Source organism: Cryptomeria japonica, chromosome 2 (assembly GCF_030272615.1).
Source record: "Cryptomeria japonica chromosome 2, Sugi_1.0, whole genome shotgun sequence".
Lineage (NCBI taxonomy): Eukaryota > Viridiplantae > Streptophyta > Pinopsida > Cupressales > Cupressaceae > Cryptomeria > Cryptomeria japonica.
The window spans coordinates 598,727,037-598,744,442 of record NC_081406.1 but is presented as its reverse complement, the minus strand read 5'-3'; the positions used below and the strand labels follow the sequence as shown (position 1 = coordinate 598,744,442).

Sequence of the window (17,406 nt, the reverse complement as noted above, 5' to 3'; positions counted from 1 at the left end):
TCTAATTTGGTGGAAGCGAACGCTCTTCCTCGAGTCAGAAGGATAAATTTAAAACTTTATGACAGTAAACTGCAGAATTGAATTTTTATAATAGAGACCTTGAAATTCGCCAACTCTTCTGAACCAGGTGGTTCAGAAGATTTCCGGATAACTAAATTTTTATAATAGTAAACTTGAAATTCGCCAATTCCGACTCTCCTGAACCAGGCGGTTCAAGATTTTCTGAGGGGAGAACGATGTGGAGCATCTCCCCCAGATTCTGTTTGCCCAGATTCTGATTGTGGAATTTAGAGTTACTATTTTTCGTTTTCCTATTGTTTCCGATTTGTAACGACAGTTTTGGCTTTGTTCCTTTATGGGCCTTGTGTAGTGGTTTGACACCGAGCTATTGTTAGGGGAAGATTTTTTGTTTTAAAAGAGGGGTCCAGGAATAGAGGGAGGAGGAACGGAATAGCAAAAGAGAATGCCGGAGATGTTTTTTTTTCTACTCTTTTATGTGTTGTATTTCTGTCAATGAATCAAAGAAATAGAGTTTGTTCTCGTCATTTCTGTTCCTCGTTAACTGTTGGGATTGTTGTAGTTTAATCTATCTCATACTTAATTTGAGCTGCATCAATCCATCAAACAAAACATACCACCCACCACATTACATTCATTTATAATATCACAAATAAGTTTGCCCAAAAAAAATATTGCCCAATTACAAAATATAACCTCACAACAAAATCATCGACTGCTAGTGCCATGGCCAATGTCCAACGATGGTTTGTTAACTCCAATAAAATATTGGAGTAACTGCTCCACGACAGTAATTTCCTTGTACAGAGTATCCTTTGGGTAAAAGGACTGAATATACTAACCTTCTTAGAAGGAACAGTCTACTGTTCATACCATAAAACAAATTAATAACTGCATAAATTTGCTATTAGTGTAAAAAACTTTGGATACAAGACATGGTTGCTTTCACACTTGATTCATGCTCGGTAAACAATTAAGGCACAAAGTAGTAGCCAAGTTTGCTTTGTGAATGTATGTATATACCAATTGCACAACAGACTAAGAATATACACAATTTTTCAAACCACTTGGACATGAATCCAACTCTGAAAAGAAAACGAAGTGCTTTGAACTAGACAAGATAGTGGTTGATACCAATTGCACAACAGACTAGGAATATACACAATTTTTCAAACCACTTGGACAAGAATCCAACTCTGAAAAGAAAACGAAGTGCTTTGAACTAGACAAGATAGTGGTTGATAGGGCTAACCACTATCTTAGCATAAACAAGGGGACATTCTTTCTACTACTCAAGAACCCTGATAACAGTAGTGTCACAATCGATTTCATGTTAAGTGGTAGCAGATGTCTCAATATTCCTTGCCTCGTTTGCTTCCAAACTCCTCTCCAATGCTTTCTTGATTTTCTCAACAGGCACTAACGGTAGAAAAGCTGCTATTTGGTACTGATTATCAGCCAAACACAGAACGACGTGATTGTATTTCTCAGAACAATATGTAGCTGTTGGGATAAAGATGTGAACAAGCTGGGGGAACAGTGGAAGCTTGAGGAGCTTGTCCCATACAAAGAGAGTCCATTGCTCGGCAATTGGTTCATATTTAACATACACGTAATTGACAGCAAGTTCATATCTTGAGTACAAAATCTTCGTTTTTTGACTTACTGTTCCAATTATTCCATTACTATGCAGTTCACTGACAATAGATCTTCCAATAGATGGTGCTTGTTTTGTTATGTCGTACACTTGGTATGTTACCTGCTTCACTGTTGGAGGCAGATACTCATCTACCTTGCAGATTGTATCATCGACCTAATAAACATTAAAAACAAATTTTAATTATCGAAGTGAAGTTGCCATGCAAATTTTTATAGCAGAAAGTTGAGCGAAGAAATATTCGTCGAGATAAAAAATGAATACTTGCGAATTCAAAATCAATCGTATTACAGTTATTAAATAGTATCAAACTCAAAAATATGGAGATCCTGGATTGAAACTTCCAAACAATCCAAACTGCAGAGCATTGCCTCACTCATTAGGCATAAGGAATTTCAAACCGAACACCAGAATTCTAATCTGTCTGCAGTCTGTCCCGCCCAAAAATCATTGGAAAACATTACGCGTGAAACTAAATCCCAGTTCATGGACTTTGGATAGAAATGATGCCCACAGGACCAGACCCGGGATACACACAATAAAAAGCCCTGTGATTACTTAAAGATCAACAATCAAATAAAGGATAACAGTGGAGAATTTCACGTTATAGCAGCTCTTTAACTTAAGTAGTAAACATGTAATAAACTTGGGGTAAAAATAAATAAAAAATTTACAGATGAAAATTGGACCGATTTGATTCAGTATCTAACGATGAAAAAGGATCAAGAAAAACTAGAGCTACATATATGTTTTACCATAAACTGATTAAAAACAAATTTATCATGTAGCTTGAAGATGGGAAAGAATTGCTGCGATCCAAAATCTTAAAACCTATATATCCCTCCCTTGATTATATAAATTGATGCAAGGAAACAATAGCTAATAGTACAAGAGACTTAAACAAAGTCACAATGAGTACAAACTAGCAGAAAACCTTAGAAAACATTACAAAACAACAAAAATGAAAAACTGTAGAGTAGGTACCTTATTATTTGATACTTATGTGAGCTTTTCACAAGGCAGTGGGGTTAGACCTAGATTCACCGATGAATGTAACCTTATAGTGAGATTACTAAAGTGTCTGACAATAAACGGCAGATAATTTTTTTATCATTTGGGCCACTGAAAACCCAAAACAAAGATATCATCTGTTAAGGTCTTTCAACCGGAGTAGATACCAAGTGTGCATCAAGAACAAGACAAGCTAAACTAAGAGGAGAAACTGAACACCAAAGGCCCAAAGGAATTGGGCCCATCAAAGAGTCAAAAACTACCAAAAACCAAAGAAGATAAAGAATCGAACAAAAAAATAAAAAAAAACCCCAAGCCCCCTTGTGTGAGAGGATTCACCCTTCCTTTTAAGGTATACCGAAGAGGGTGCCTACCAGAACACAGAGAAAAGCATGTTGAAACGCAGGAAGAGTTACTACATAAGACTTCGACCTACAGTAAGGAAACTGAGACACTGTCCCACCAGGTCATCAGTTGCATCTGGGCTAACAAAATCCATTCATTCAAATCCCCTGCTTACTAATACACCAAGGGCGAAAAAAACCATAATTAACCAATAATGTTCTTAAAAAGGGCGATCTAGCATGCAATAGACCAAAGCACCTTCGGACAGTACCCAAGTAGGCAATAATGTTCAAAATAAGTTGCGCCAAAATGAAAGATAATCTCAGTATGCATGAAATAAAGAAATCGAAATGAGAACCTTGTTATCAACTAAGTAAAGAAGCTCAGAGGGCATCCCGTGGATCTTGAGATAAACAGGCTCCACAACAGTCTTGACGGTCTGCTCCACCGTCTCCACGCCCGCCTTCAACGGACCCGAATTTTCCTTTGCATAGTCGTACAAGCTCGTCACTCACGCCGTAGCCCTCAACACCGCAACTTGAAAAAACCCCAAATATTTGAGCCTCCTCTCTTGCTCTACCTGGCCCGTACTCAATACCAACACGCGCACCCTTTCAGCAAATAAAATACACCCAAAAGAAAAAATACGAAAACCTAATCAAACTCACTATAGACATAACAGATCACACCCTACCTGGTCCGTTTCTGCCATAGTATGTAAGTGCAGACAACCTAAATCGAAGATTCCAAATTCACAGTTCAAAAAGCTTCAAATCGGAGGTCGCTGTGTGTCAAATGAATATCAGATCACACCCCGTACAACAAAGACACGGCAGAAAATTCGAGTTATCAAATTGCAACAAGTATTTCTCCCACAGTCATGCCCAATGTTTTATAAACCTAATTTCGAAAAGCGTGGCACCGCTACTTTGCAATTTTGGCCAGATCGGCCTGTGGAATTTAATGTTGAAAGTACGCGTGTAGAAATGCAGTGGGTTTGGGATCTGTGTGCAATTCACCGCTTGTTTCGCCGCCTTCGATGTGACTGCTCCACAATTGATGACCACTACTGCAAAATCTAGAAGTTTCCCCACCTTCTCTATTATCTTCTAGGTATTTATACTCTATTCCAGTCAATTCTGAAGGGGTGGGATTCGAACTCGGAACGCCTAGAAGTTTCCCCCTCTTTTCTTCCTATCTTCTATAGGTATGTATTCTATTTTATTCCAAAGTGGGGGATTGGAATGACGTCATAATTAATATTATTTAATAACTAGCATTTGTATCAAAAGAAGGTGCAATGGTTAAGTTGATAGAAAGATATATTTGAGAAGGAAGCAAGAAATAGAAATTGTTTTTTTCTTAAAAGTAATTGTTTATCATAAAAGTCGATTGATCATGAAATGAAATGTGAAAATATCCAATATGAATTCATACAACTTAACTTAAATGAAATGAAATATTTTTATGGCATAATTTTTTTTACAATATAAAAATATAATTAACTTAAAAGATTGTTTTTGATATTAAAAAGCAGCCAAAATGCAAGGGACCGCATATAAACAGTTATAGCCTTTTGCCTCTATCAAAAACAACTATCATTCTACGAGAGTTTATCAGAATTAAAGTAGTAATAAGCAGAGTTTTAGATATTTGCCACGTAGGGCAATAAACATGGAAACTTAAACAAAAGCATAGACTAAACCTATCTGCCCATAGGCTACTAACCATAAACAAAAAACCAGTATCCCTCCGCATTCATAGCATTACTTCTTTTTTCCATGGCTCCTCTTAAAAGATTGTTACCATTGAATACAACTAGTGTTGATTGTCATTTGGGTTGAGTACAATTGGTGCAAAATGTTTTGATGGTACAATTTCTTTTTACAACATAAGAATATGATTAACTTAAAAGATCGTTTAGGTTAAGTACAATTGGTATTGACTGTCATTTGGATATTATATTATAAGATCTCCTTAAATATTATTAGGATAATTGGTGTTGGTTGCTCAATTTGCTCCTTTTGAGATCGTTGTTTTCGGGGGCACTCATATATATACTAGCACTTGTCGAGGGTTGCAATGGTTACACCGGTAGAGAATTGTATGAAGTTAATACTAGCATACCTATATTTTAAAAAATCTAAGTAAAGTACGCCGAGAGATATCAAGTTTGAAAATATGAAATATTTATATATTCGATAATAAAGTATGAGGTGCAATTAAATTCAATGATAGATGATGTTTTAAATTTAATTTTGGTTAAATTTGAATTAATGATAATTAAAATGAGATAAAGGCAATCTCGTACTTTTTAGAGGTATAATAACAACATTTGTAAAATAGAATGCAAATTAAAAACTTAGATTCATTTATCAAAATGATATTTTAAAAAGGGAGAAAAAATCACTTGGTTATTCATTCACTGAGTAATAATAACTGTTAAACAACATCTATACTATATATTATAAGCATTGAATTTAGTCATAGATACAATGTGTAAATAGGTTTTCAAAATTTGTAGCAAATTTTTACTTTGGTAACCATTTATGCACTGGTAATATCTCTTTGTTTTCAATATCATGAAGAAGAGCCCAAACTTTGATTGTTACGTTAGACTTCACAGCATATAATGTAGGTATCTCATAGTGAGCATGTAACAACCTGAATGATGGCACGACCTGATGCATTGTGAATTTGATTGAATAATTAAACTTAAGAGTAGCAAGAAACCATTCTTCAAGTCGTCTTGTGTGAAACTAATTCGTGATTGTCCTAAGAAATCTCATGAACTTCATATTGAGTTGTTCAGATAAGTTGTATTTTTTTATTGTCACTATTGGCCTAATAGTGACCTTCCAGATACATCCAGCAAGGTAGAGGTCTCAAAACTCATGGTATTGAGAAATTGACCAATCACATAAATCTATAATCTCAATTTGTAAATTATAAAATTTTACATCTAAGTTCATTTTCACCTTAGAACTATAGAAGAAGTTAAAGTATAAAGCATAATTATCGAATTGACTTTGACTATTCTTTGGTCCATTTTTGTCAATTCTATTAATCATATTTTCTCTCAACCTATAGCGGACACTTAATTCCTCTATACAAAGGATGACATTGAATGGAAGACAATAGTGGTATTTTTTCAACCAATTGGACACCCATGAATGTGCATTACGTGACATCTTGCTAGCTGCAAAGAAATTATTTTTAGTTTTTAAATCAATATTGAATAGTAGAAGATAAATATTTTAAACTTAAAGGCAATATATGTTAAGGTGAGTTAATTAGATAAATTTATAGAAATTTTCTTCATTTGAAGTAAATGTATGCAATTAAATAGGAAATAAAGTAGAGCAATACCTAGCATTTATCTTATCATAACAAAAAAAATATGATGCAAGGTTACATGATGTATATTTACAAAATGCTACATATTTGGAAATCATTTTTAGCTTTTAAATCAATATTGAATAGTAGAAGATAAATATTTTAAAATTAAAGGCAATATATGTTAAGGGGAGTTAATTAGATAAGTTTATAGAAAAAAATTTCATTCGAAGTAAATGTATGTAGTTAAATGGGAAATAGAATAGAACAACATATATGTAGCATTTCTCTTCAGCATAACTACAAAAATGATACTTTAATATTAAATCATATTAAGATATTAATTATATTAAGATATCAATTATATTATATATATTAAATCAATATCAAATTATTATTGAGATATTACTATATTTTTGTATTTTTATATTTGTATTAAACTCTTCACCATAGAAAAAAAATATAGTAACACTAATTATTATTATTATATATTTATATTACTATATTACTCATATTCAGAATGTGTAAATAGTTTTTTTTTTAAATACAAATAAAGAAGCGATACAAGGATTAGCAATTATTATCATGGTGGAAAATCAGACATTTATTAATGATAATTTATTTTATATTATCTGAAGAAAGATATTACATTCATTATCTTCTAAATATTTTAATCTATTTTCTTTGACCTTTTGCTTTGCAAGTTGTCTACCTTTTCTTCATTTTTTCATAACAATCAAATGAGAATGTCAACATTATTTTGAGACCTTCCAAAGACTTTACACGAGACACTGGCACAAATGTTAATCATGCTATTTCTCATGGTCCTATATCAATTATGACTTTTGATAAAGTCAACCCTTTAAATTTATATATTGTTAATGCCCATGTCAATCTTAATGGTAATTGAAGTGTTCTGCCCCTTTGTATTGCTCTTATTGGAATTGTATTTGGATGATGATTGTCAAATCGTATTTCTAAATAATTATCAAATTTAACTATGACATATGTGGGTGGTTCAGGTGGAGAACTTCCTGGTTTATAGATAATCTTTCGAATATTTCCTAGAGCTCCATTTATAAGTCTTGCTTGTATCCAAAGATTTGAAGTCAACATCACTCTTGAATTCTCGCTTATTAAAATCTCTAGATCAATTTCATCACTAGAAAAATCTTTCAGTTGATGTACGCTTCCCACTTTTGTTGCAAGACTATGTGCAATAGGACGTTTCAATGAATATGGCATTTTTTTGTTATGATTATGAACATCTACATTTGTGCAGAACAAATGGACACTATTTTCAAACTCAACATTACTTGCAACATCTATGCTACTTGGGATTCTTGTCATAAGCATCCTCCAATCATCAATTTTTTGGGTTTTCATCTCTTAGATTTGTTAAAAGTTGACGAAATATTTGTTGTTGGTTGTTTTCTCCATCTTGTCTGAATATTTTATTTAATGTAACCATAGTTTTAAATTCATTCCACAATAACTTTACTCGTCAGTTGTTGGTGTATGTCGGTTTATCATTGACTAGAGGCAATTAGCCCAAATCTCCAACCAAAATCATAGATATACTTGAAAGATGATTGACAAAATGTATTTTAAAATTGTGGAGTAATATCATATAAATGTTGCAAATATGAATTATATTAAATATAATATAAAATAATTATCTTCATTAGTCATAATAAAAGTTCTACCTGCAAAACTTATGTGTGCATTTTGTGGGAATGCTTGTCAAAGTCGAGAATCTATCTTTTCTAACATGTTTTGACCAATGAAGCTCATTTCATCAATCACAATGTATTTGATATGTGTTATATCTTCTTGAAAACTTGTAAGTCTTGTTCCTTCTATCTGATCAAAATCTCATACTGGGATTTTCAATTTTGAATGGACTGTAGAGGCCCCTATATTGAATGTTTCAACTCATGTTGGTGCAAGTAGTAGAAGGGGAGAACACCATGGCATTGTTGCATTTTCAAGAGCTTGACTAATGGCACCAATTAGATATGACTTTCTTGTTCTTGTTGTTCCTTGTACTATCATGAATAAAGGCTCTCCATCTCGATGTGTATGGTAGTGTGCCATAATTATGTCGATTACCTTTAGTTGTTTAGCACTAAGGGTTGTGTAGTTAATGCATTGTAGTATACATCATGTATGAGACATTCATGATCTCTCCTATTGCTTATGAAATTGATTGCTTGAACTGTGTACTTTTCACCTTGATATTCATGAGACTAATTTGTATGCCTATCAATGCCTCTTCTACCCGACATATCTATTTCAGAAACATGTATATTTTGACCTTGATGCAATCTAGATAAAATTTCTCATTCATGCTCTATGGTATTTCTTTGAATAGGTTCATTGTCTTCAATTTTAGAATCATAGGTATTTCAATATTTTTTATTTTTGTTGTTTGTTCCATATTCTGAGGATTAAAGTTGAGTGACTCTCACATTGCTATTATGGAGTCATTATCATGACCAATATCTCTTTTTGTCATTAACTGGTTTGTACAATAATAACTCTGAGAAACAGAAGTTAATCCATTTATCTGAGTCACGTGGATGAATAGATACAAACTTAGGGATAACTCTAATGTTAGATGCACTTTGTCTTGGCTCCCATTTGTTGTATCTTCTTCATTTAGAATTATATATCCATGATTTGACCGCATCAAGCAATGAGACACCTTCCATAGAAGGAGGCTTTGTTTTATATCCACCAGTGAGAGATATTATTTGATCTTCGTTGTTCTCTTTATTATGTACAGCTATAGGTTTGAAAACCTCATGTGAAACATTTAGATTAACAAATTTTCCACTGCTCTCTACTAATGGAATTTCTAATAGCATGTGACATGTTTCTTGAGCTCCAACATCTCTTTCTATAATTGTCTCGGTTATAAGACTTCTACATGCTTGTGCAGCTCAAATCATCAATATTTTCAATGTTTGAAAGGCAAATCAACATCTGGCTATATGTTTCTAAGCTTTTTTCTGCTTTTGTTGCATACTTTGCAATATATTTGATTTTAACATACTTGGAAAGAACAGGTTGCTAATCTATATTTTCTCTCCACAATTGCAATATGTGGTGATTATATGAATTCACTCTTTCATCATTCCTTGCTAGTTCAAATTTTTTATCTCCTGTCTCTATGTCTTCATATAATTTAGATCCTCCCAAATTCAATGGCCAGGGGGCTTTATACCTAGAATGAAGATGAACTCATTCATGTAAATGAACTCGCCTCATTCGAGGTTCTAACCAATCATATATTCCATTAGGGAACAATGTTGGGAATATAATATCAAGTAATCCTGATGTGACACACTCATTGATAAGAGATGCACCGATTCTTGGCTAATGAATCAATGTTGAACATTGGATTTGCATCGAGGTCATTAACTCATGCATAGATAATTCCATCTATTTGTGAATAGTAAGAGGTTTTGAAGCCATTGATGTTGCGAGCTCAATTATATTTCCTTCATTTGTCTTAATCAGTGGACCCACAAATATGCTCATTTGCATCAAAATCAAATTCATGCGCACTATCTTCAATTTGTTGAAAATGTTTTCATCACAATTTCTTAATAGATTGTTGAAAGCATTTTCATCAATTCTAACATTAGAGTAAAACTTGTCATGCTCTACTTTGTACTTAAGCACTTTATACAAACGATCCCTATTGATTGTAAAGTTATAATTAGTGCCACGTTGATCCCTTCTTCAAACAATAATGATTGGAAAATGATCTCTTGTATGTGGAAAAATTTGTGCAACATGTTCAACATTTTGCGAGAAACTTATCATGTGTCCTTTGTATCTATATTGACCTGCTATTGCATGTGTAACTTGTAGTATTGATTTGACACATGCAATCAACATTTCTTCTACTTGAGTCAATTTCGCAAGCTCCTCTAGTTGTGGTCGGGGAACCATATTATTTGAAGCAAAAAATCATGAATACCTCTCTCTTGATGACATCTAGTACATACAATACCTTGAGCAATGCAAGATATTTTGATTCCTGGATAACATTCTTGACAAATATGACACATGTTTAGCAATCTAAGGTTATCCAATTGATGTCAAAATTGCAATTGGAATCTTTTGAAATTAGCTTCAAGCATTCCATTCAGGTTTTGTATATTTTTGACATGTCTGTATACAACTGAATTGATTCCCATTGGAGTTGTGTGCTCAGGTGTTTTTGGTACATGTTCTGTTGAACTTGAACTTTCATTTAGAAGATTCAATTCGGTATAATTTGCATAACATTGCTAATTGTATGTGCCACTTGATTGTAGATAAAGTTGATGTCCTTCTTCTCTATTTTGGTTTTCTAATTCTTGTATTGTTACTTTTTCCCTTCCTCTAATAGCTCTTTGTCGTCGAGCTTCGTTATCTCGTATTATTTGTTTTTCCCTTTGAACTTGTGTCATGTGTTCTTGTTGTCATCTTCGATATTCTCTTTAATACTCTCTATGACATTCTCTTTGATATTGTCTTCTTTTCTCCTCTGATTTGAAATTCAATCTTGGTCACACCATAGCTATTAAAAAAACATATTTGACATAAAGTAATTGTTTTAATCTTGGAGCATTGTAGCATAGAAGATTGAACTTAAAAAATTATAGTGGAAGAATGGCAAACCCATTTTTTATTTTATAGCAATTGAATTTTGCATACAAGAATATTGGAAAAGAAACATTCACAGTAGAAAAAAAAAATTAGGAATTGAGAAGTCTATCGAATCTAACAAAATCGACTGAGTCCAAAAAATCCAACTCCCACTAGATTCAGCGACTATGATTACTCCTATTGGATATCAACCTTTTTCTATTGATGAAGTGTTTACTATAAATTTGGAGGTCGATTCCTTGTTATGGCAGAGGCATGTGAGATTATGGGAAGGATGTGTTACCTTTATTAGCTATAGGGTGCAAACTAAAACATTTGGAGCAGTATATAGTCACTACCTTTGGGTGTGAGAATAAGTAATTATACAAGCAAATTCTTGTGACACTATTTTATCTCCAACGGTGTAAGTTTGGCTATTATTGTGAAGGGCAAGGTATCTTAGGCCCACACCTAGATAAGATGAGTATTATCTCTACTGCTGTTAGTACAGTTTGGGCCTAAAAGTGGAAGATTAAAGTCATTATGCAAGTATCATTGTATTCAACTTTCTTGAGTGCAAAATAAGGTCAAAAATACTATCTTTTCCTTGTATTTTTTTGAGTGACATTTGAGAAATATTGTGATATGAACTTAACAACAAAATTTATAGTAATATTCCAACTTTTAAGTCTTATGTTGTATTTAAATAAATGTATGTGAATGTCAAACATACTTCTTGAACTTGAAAGAAAACTTGCAACTGTATTGATCTGCAAACTATTCACAAAAAAATAAAAATGGAAAAGGGTTTATAAAACATGTTTGAATTGGTGGATGGTCACACCTAATTACGCAAGAAACAAAGTTTGGTATTTTCCATATAAATCTAAATCCAAACCCTTATAGGTTGGATATGGCCTTGGCCCTAGAGATCCCTATGTGAATGGGAATGGAAATCTAAATAATCCATACGTTGAACCTCCATCCCCATAGAGATTTTGGCAGTTTATGCTAAATGCAATGAGACTTTTTCTCTTACTCACCATGTGTCTTTTCTTCTTATTCTACATATTGTGTTCAGTCTTCTGATATGAATGTTATTAACATTTCTTGAAATAAATGAAATTTAACAATCAACTGCCATTTCTAAAACCTATTATCTAGATAGCGCTCATTCTTGATTGCTTAGTCATACACGCTTCTGAAACTCAAAAGTTGTTGTGGGTACTGTACAAGCAACAATACAGATTTAAACATATTTGATGTCCAAATGGAGAGAAAGTCTTGGGATGTTATCATATCATGATTGTGTAGGATTTTTAGAGTTTTTGTATTGTATTATGACGAGAAACTACCATGTTTACGTTCACTCTATGTTTAAGATTGGCTATTTTGAGTTGATTTTCTTCCTGTGAATGACTTTGTATAAAACTCCAATGAATCAAATGTACAAGAATTATAGTTGTCGCTCTTGTAAACAAATATTGTTTCAATTGTAAGTTGATTAATTTGTTGAAAGAAAAAAAAAAATTGACTGTAAAATTTGATTTACATCTACGCAATAACAATCCCTTATGTCAAATGTTTCAATAAATGGAGCAAATAGACTCAAACCTGGGACACTGAGGATTTGTTCCTGCACAAGTTTTGGCTTTGTCAAAGTGTGAAGTGAACCTCCATATTAGTAAGCCATTGAAACCCCTATTTCTTTAAAAAGTTTTTAACATGAGACAAAAGTGATAGGCCTATGGAAGGCTTTTGTAACAAGTGTAATTTTAGGCAAATAGATAAAGCAATATTGTAATTGTATACACATAAAATTGGTTATGAGCAATTAAATAAATATTTTATATTTATTTAATAATTATTATTCTATTAAATAGTTAATTTGAAAAGATTAATTGATTTAACTCATTTCATGTCCTTCTATTGATTAATTTAATTGAAACATTTTATTAATTAATTCATTATATCCCTTTCTTCTAATCAATTAATTAAATATCTAAATATTTAATTATTCCTCTATCTACTATCCTATAGTCTTATTTATTATGTGATTTTTTAATTATTTAATCCCTTTGCCAACTCATCCATCATGTGGCTAAATCAATTCAACAAAATAAAATAAAATAAAATAAAATCATTTATCAGCCAAATATCTCCAACTTCCAAAATATATGAAATATTGTGTACGTACACATATTTTCTAACCTTCTTCTATATTCTCTCCAACATCCCTATATCTTAGGAGGACTTGAGTCCACTTGTCCTCTCATTCCTACATCTTCTCCAACTATCCTATATCCTCTCAAGTCTTCAACCCAGTCAAGGTGAGATGAGTGACACTTGTCTTCTCCTTCCCCCTTTCTCTCAACCTTCAACCTCTTGTTCATAGCCATCCAATTTGCAATATTCAATCGTGACTGTTGATCTCTACCACCTAAGCTCATGTACTCAAAAATCTATAAAAAGAAGTCTCCTAAGCCATTTTGAAACTAATAGCTAATCTTATAGTCATGTTAGGAGTTTCTATCTTGCATCCGTGAGTTTGAGTTTGAAGCAATTAGAAATTTTAGAATTTCTTAATATCATGTTAGCTTAAATCATTTTCATATTCATCTCATAGTATCAGTTGTGGAGGTTGAAACAAAGCGAGACCGAGTGACTAGGACCTAATCCCACTTTATTCAACACATTGGGAATATAAAAGAGCCCAGGGAGATAGCTCACTTTGGCTACTTCTTGTGAGAAAGAGAGATATCCAAGGATTATCTCTTAGGGTTTCTATTCCTCTTGTTGTAAATGATGAGAAAAATAGGGTTTGATTGATCAACTAGACTAGGAGATGAATAATGAAGCATATATGAACTGAAATTGCACAAACTTGCAGATCTGGAACTGAGATACTGAAAGAAGAGAAGGGGGAGGAAACTGAATGTGCACCTAATGCTGAAAACTAAGCCAAACTGACCAGGACCAGGGTGCCACGCCACTGTCATGTTTCTGTAGATAGGAGGTTGTAACTAAAAGGCTGCAAATTGGAGATCCTGAACCTTCAACCTGCCAAAATTCACTGATTTTGAGGGGGACCAGGGTGCCACGCCCCTATCCTTGATAGATTTGAGCAATTCTAAGACATTTGGGTTGTACTTGTGTCTTTTCCTGAGCTAAAAGTCCTATGGGGTACTTGTTTCTGCACCTGCAACTGAAAAGAGAGGGTTTGGGGTGGCTACTTGTGTTGGTGATTTCCACCCTCACAAATAGCCAATTTGTATAGTAAAATAGTGTATGTCGGAATCTTGTGTGTGTTCAAGATCCTAAAATGAAAGCAAACAATCTAGAGCAACCCTAAAGAGTAAACCCTAATTGCTTATAATTGACAAAGTAATTGCTCTAAATAAATGATGCAAAGTGATCTAAAGCATGAATGTAAAAATATAAATTGATGTAATGAATCTCATGCAAAGACATGAAAATAACTTGAAACCATACCCAATCGTCAGTCGGTGATCTATTATTCTTCAATGTCTTCAAGGCTCCTAATTGACGATGAATGCTTGATAAAATGTTCTTGAATGTTGTTTAATGTTGTTGATGAATCCACACAGGCTTCTCTTTCACTACATAGAAGGCTCCTTGTGCTTCAAAAACCTACTCTTAGGTTCTTAGATCGATCCCTTCAAATGAAGAAAGAGGACTCTTATGCATGAAACCCTAGATCTTAATTTTGACTTAATTTCGTCTTTAGGCTGATCTAGGATTTGAATTTCCCATCAATATTTTGGTGTTAAGCATTATAATATCATAGAATTATGCTCCCTAAATTTCTGGGAAAAATTTGAGGACCGTGTGCACTTTGCACATGGTCAGACCAACTTTTCGCTAATTTTTTAGGGTCATTAGATATGATGATATTAGAGCGAATCCCAAAGTTACGGCTAATTTTGAGGTGTTTTGATATGCGAAATCGGGCCTTAAAGGTTGAAATAAAACATAATTAAGGTTTATAACTTAATGATTTATTGGAGGAATAAAATAAAAAGGGGCAGACTTAGGGTAAAGGGCCCAATTTTATGATGTGGGGAGTGATGAAATACAACTTTATATTTAATTAAATTAATTAATTAAATGCTTAAAGGGAAATTACAATGCAATATGCAAACACACTAAGGCGGGTGCTAAGCTAAGTGTGGAATTGTACCACCCTAGCAAGGGTGTACAATTTACGACACTACATTTAGTCCCCACTTTAGCAGTCATATGACACTACATGCATATGCAAGCTAAAGTAAAGAAAAGTAAATATTCATGAAAAAGGATATATCCACAAGTTGTCGGATGAGGCCCCCAACGATATCTACAGTACACAATTAGGAATCACACCCTACAAAATCACATGTTAGATAAAATCACCTAAATCCTTACTAAGGAAGGTGATGAAAATTTGAGGCTAGCTATATGCCCCCTTGTTTTGACTTGCTAATTATAGTGAGTCGAAATAGGGTATTATTGATGACAAATGCTCACAAGAAGATCCGAAACAAGATCAAAAACTACATGGAGAATCATTTGGTAAGAAAGAGGACCAAGGCTCAATTCCAACACAACAAAGAGTGTGAGGATTTGAGAGCTCTCTAACACAAGATGAAAGATTTAAATGGAAACAAATGCAAGAGATATAATCCAAAAATGCAACTCCATAAAGGAAATTGGAAAAGAATGGAGGATCGAAATGACATCAAAGAGAGATTATTTATAGCAACACTCTTCTAAAAGAAGGCAAGAGATCCTCATCAGGGATATGCATGTGCACAAAATAGAAGGGTTTATTATAAAAGATATTACTCAATGAAGAGAAGAAATTGATGAATGATCAAAGACTTCCAACACCAAGGAGGAGGTCCCAATTAAGGATATGTACTTAAGATCCATTAGGGATGCTTGTTCCAATATGAGAGAAGGAATTAAAATATGAATACACCTCTACCATCAATAAGAAATCCTTATAGAAGACACTACTTCGCAAAGGAGAAATTTTAATCTTAAGAAGGAGAGATGTTTGAAATCACTCTTGCCCCCATATATATAGGGAGAAGAGATGAGATAGAAATATGCTATTATGTTGCTTCCAAAAGTATGATTGCACATGAAATTGTACCATCATGAATGCTAACGAGCCCCCAGTAAGTGAGCTACCAATGTCACATAATGATGAGCAACATAATAGCCATTAATGTTATTTAAAGACATGATAAATTGAATGAAGTATTTGAATATGACATGTTAAATGCTCTACTATAAGTGAGATTAAAAAACATGTATAAGATGACGAATGTTAAAAAGTCTTTAGAAAGAGAGAAGTTTATAGGAGAAGAATATGCCACTAAGTCATACTTTTCTTCCACGCAAGAAATCTTAGGAGAGGGATAAGTGTAATTCATTAGAGTTTTATTCCTAGAAGAAGGGATTCTAAAATGAGTAGAAGATAAAGTCTCATAAGTGGGATTAGAAATCTCTTGAGGAGATTCATAAAGAGATTTGTTCATCACCAAGATTTCCTTATGAGGGGGACGAGTGTTGAAAGAATTAGAAGATGATTTAATTGAGGCAAGGTCATCATCAATATTAAATATAGCATTCACATTGAGAGATGGTCTTTTAGATGCTTTGGTGGGCTTAGAAGGATTATATCCAAGTCCAAATGAAGCTTCACGTGTGTTATGTTCTAAAGGAACTTTAATTCCTTGTTCGTTTGTGCCACAACCATTGCCATCATAGTCACTCTTAGCTAAAATGTGAAAACCAAGACCATAAAGGGATGCCAAATTAGAAAGAGATGGTGATGCCTCATAGGTCTCAGTTCTATAAAAATTAGAGAAAGGGTTCGAAGAATTATTTGAATTAGAAGCAACCACAAAGTGGTTACTTAGTTGTTTAGACAAAGTGGGTTGCTCTTTAGTTTCCTCCTTATATCTCTCTGTATTAGTCTTAAATTATTTCCGAGATACTCTATACTCTCTTACAAAAGTAGGGTTAAAGTCTGGATATCCCCAATCATCATCTGAGAGCACTCCTTGGGGAGAAAAGATATCCTCAGGAGGAGATTTTGATTGAGTAGAAGAAACAGGAGTACTTGAAGGAACAATATCATTAAAGGAAATAGATGTATTTGAAGAAGTAGAAGGATTGGGAGAAGAATGGGAAGTAGTTGAACAAGAAGATCCAGATTTTAATGGTTCTTGAGGATTGTCAGCTAACAAGGTATATGTCTTATTGTTATAAATGAACTTGACTTGCCCATGCAAAGTTGAGGGGACAACTTGCATACTATCAATCCACAGTCTCCCTAATAGAAGGTTATATGTCAAATTACCAGGCATGACATGAATAGGTGT

At 33.4% G+C, this 17,406-nt stretch overlaps 1 protein-coding gene across 1 annotated transcript; it reads right to left on the bottom strand.

Moving 5' to 3' along the window:
- Positions 1-1,006: 1,006 nt before the first annotated feature.
- On the bottom strand, positions 1,007-4,197 carry LOC131063017 (stress-related protein). Its single transcript, XM_057996779.2, is given in 3 exon segments — positions 1,007-1,831; positions 3,390-3,611; positions 3,726-4,197. Coding segments are annotated over 3 exon segments (720 nt in total). The 5' UTR covers positions 3,744-4,197; the 3' UTR covers positions 1,007-1,351.
- Positions 4,198-17,406: the final 13,209 nt, after the last annotated feature.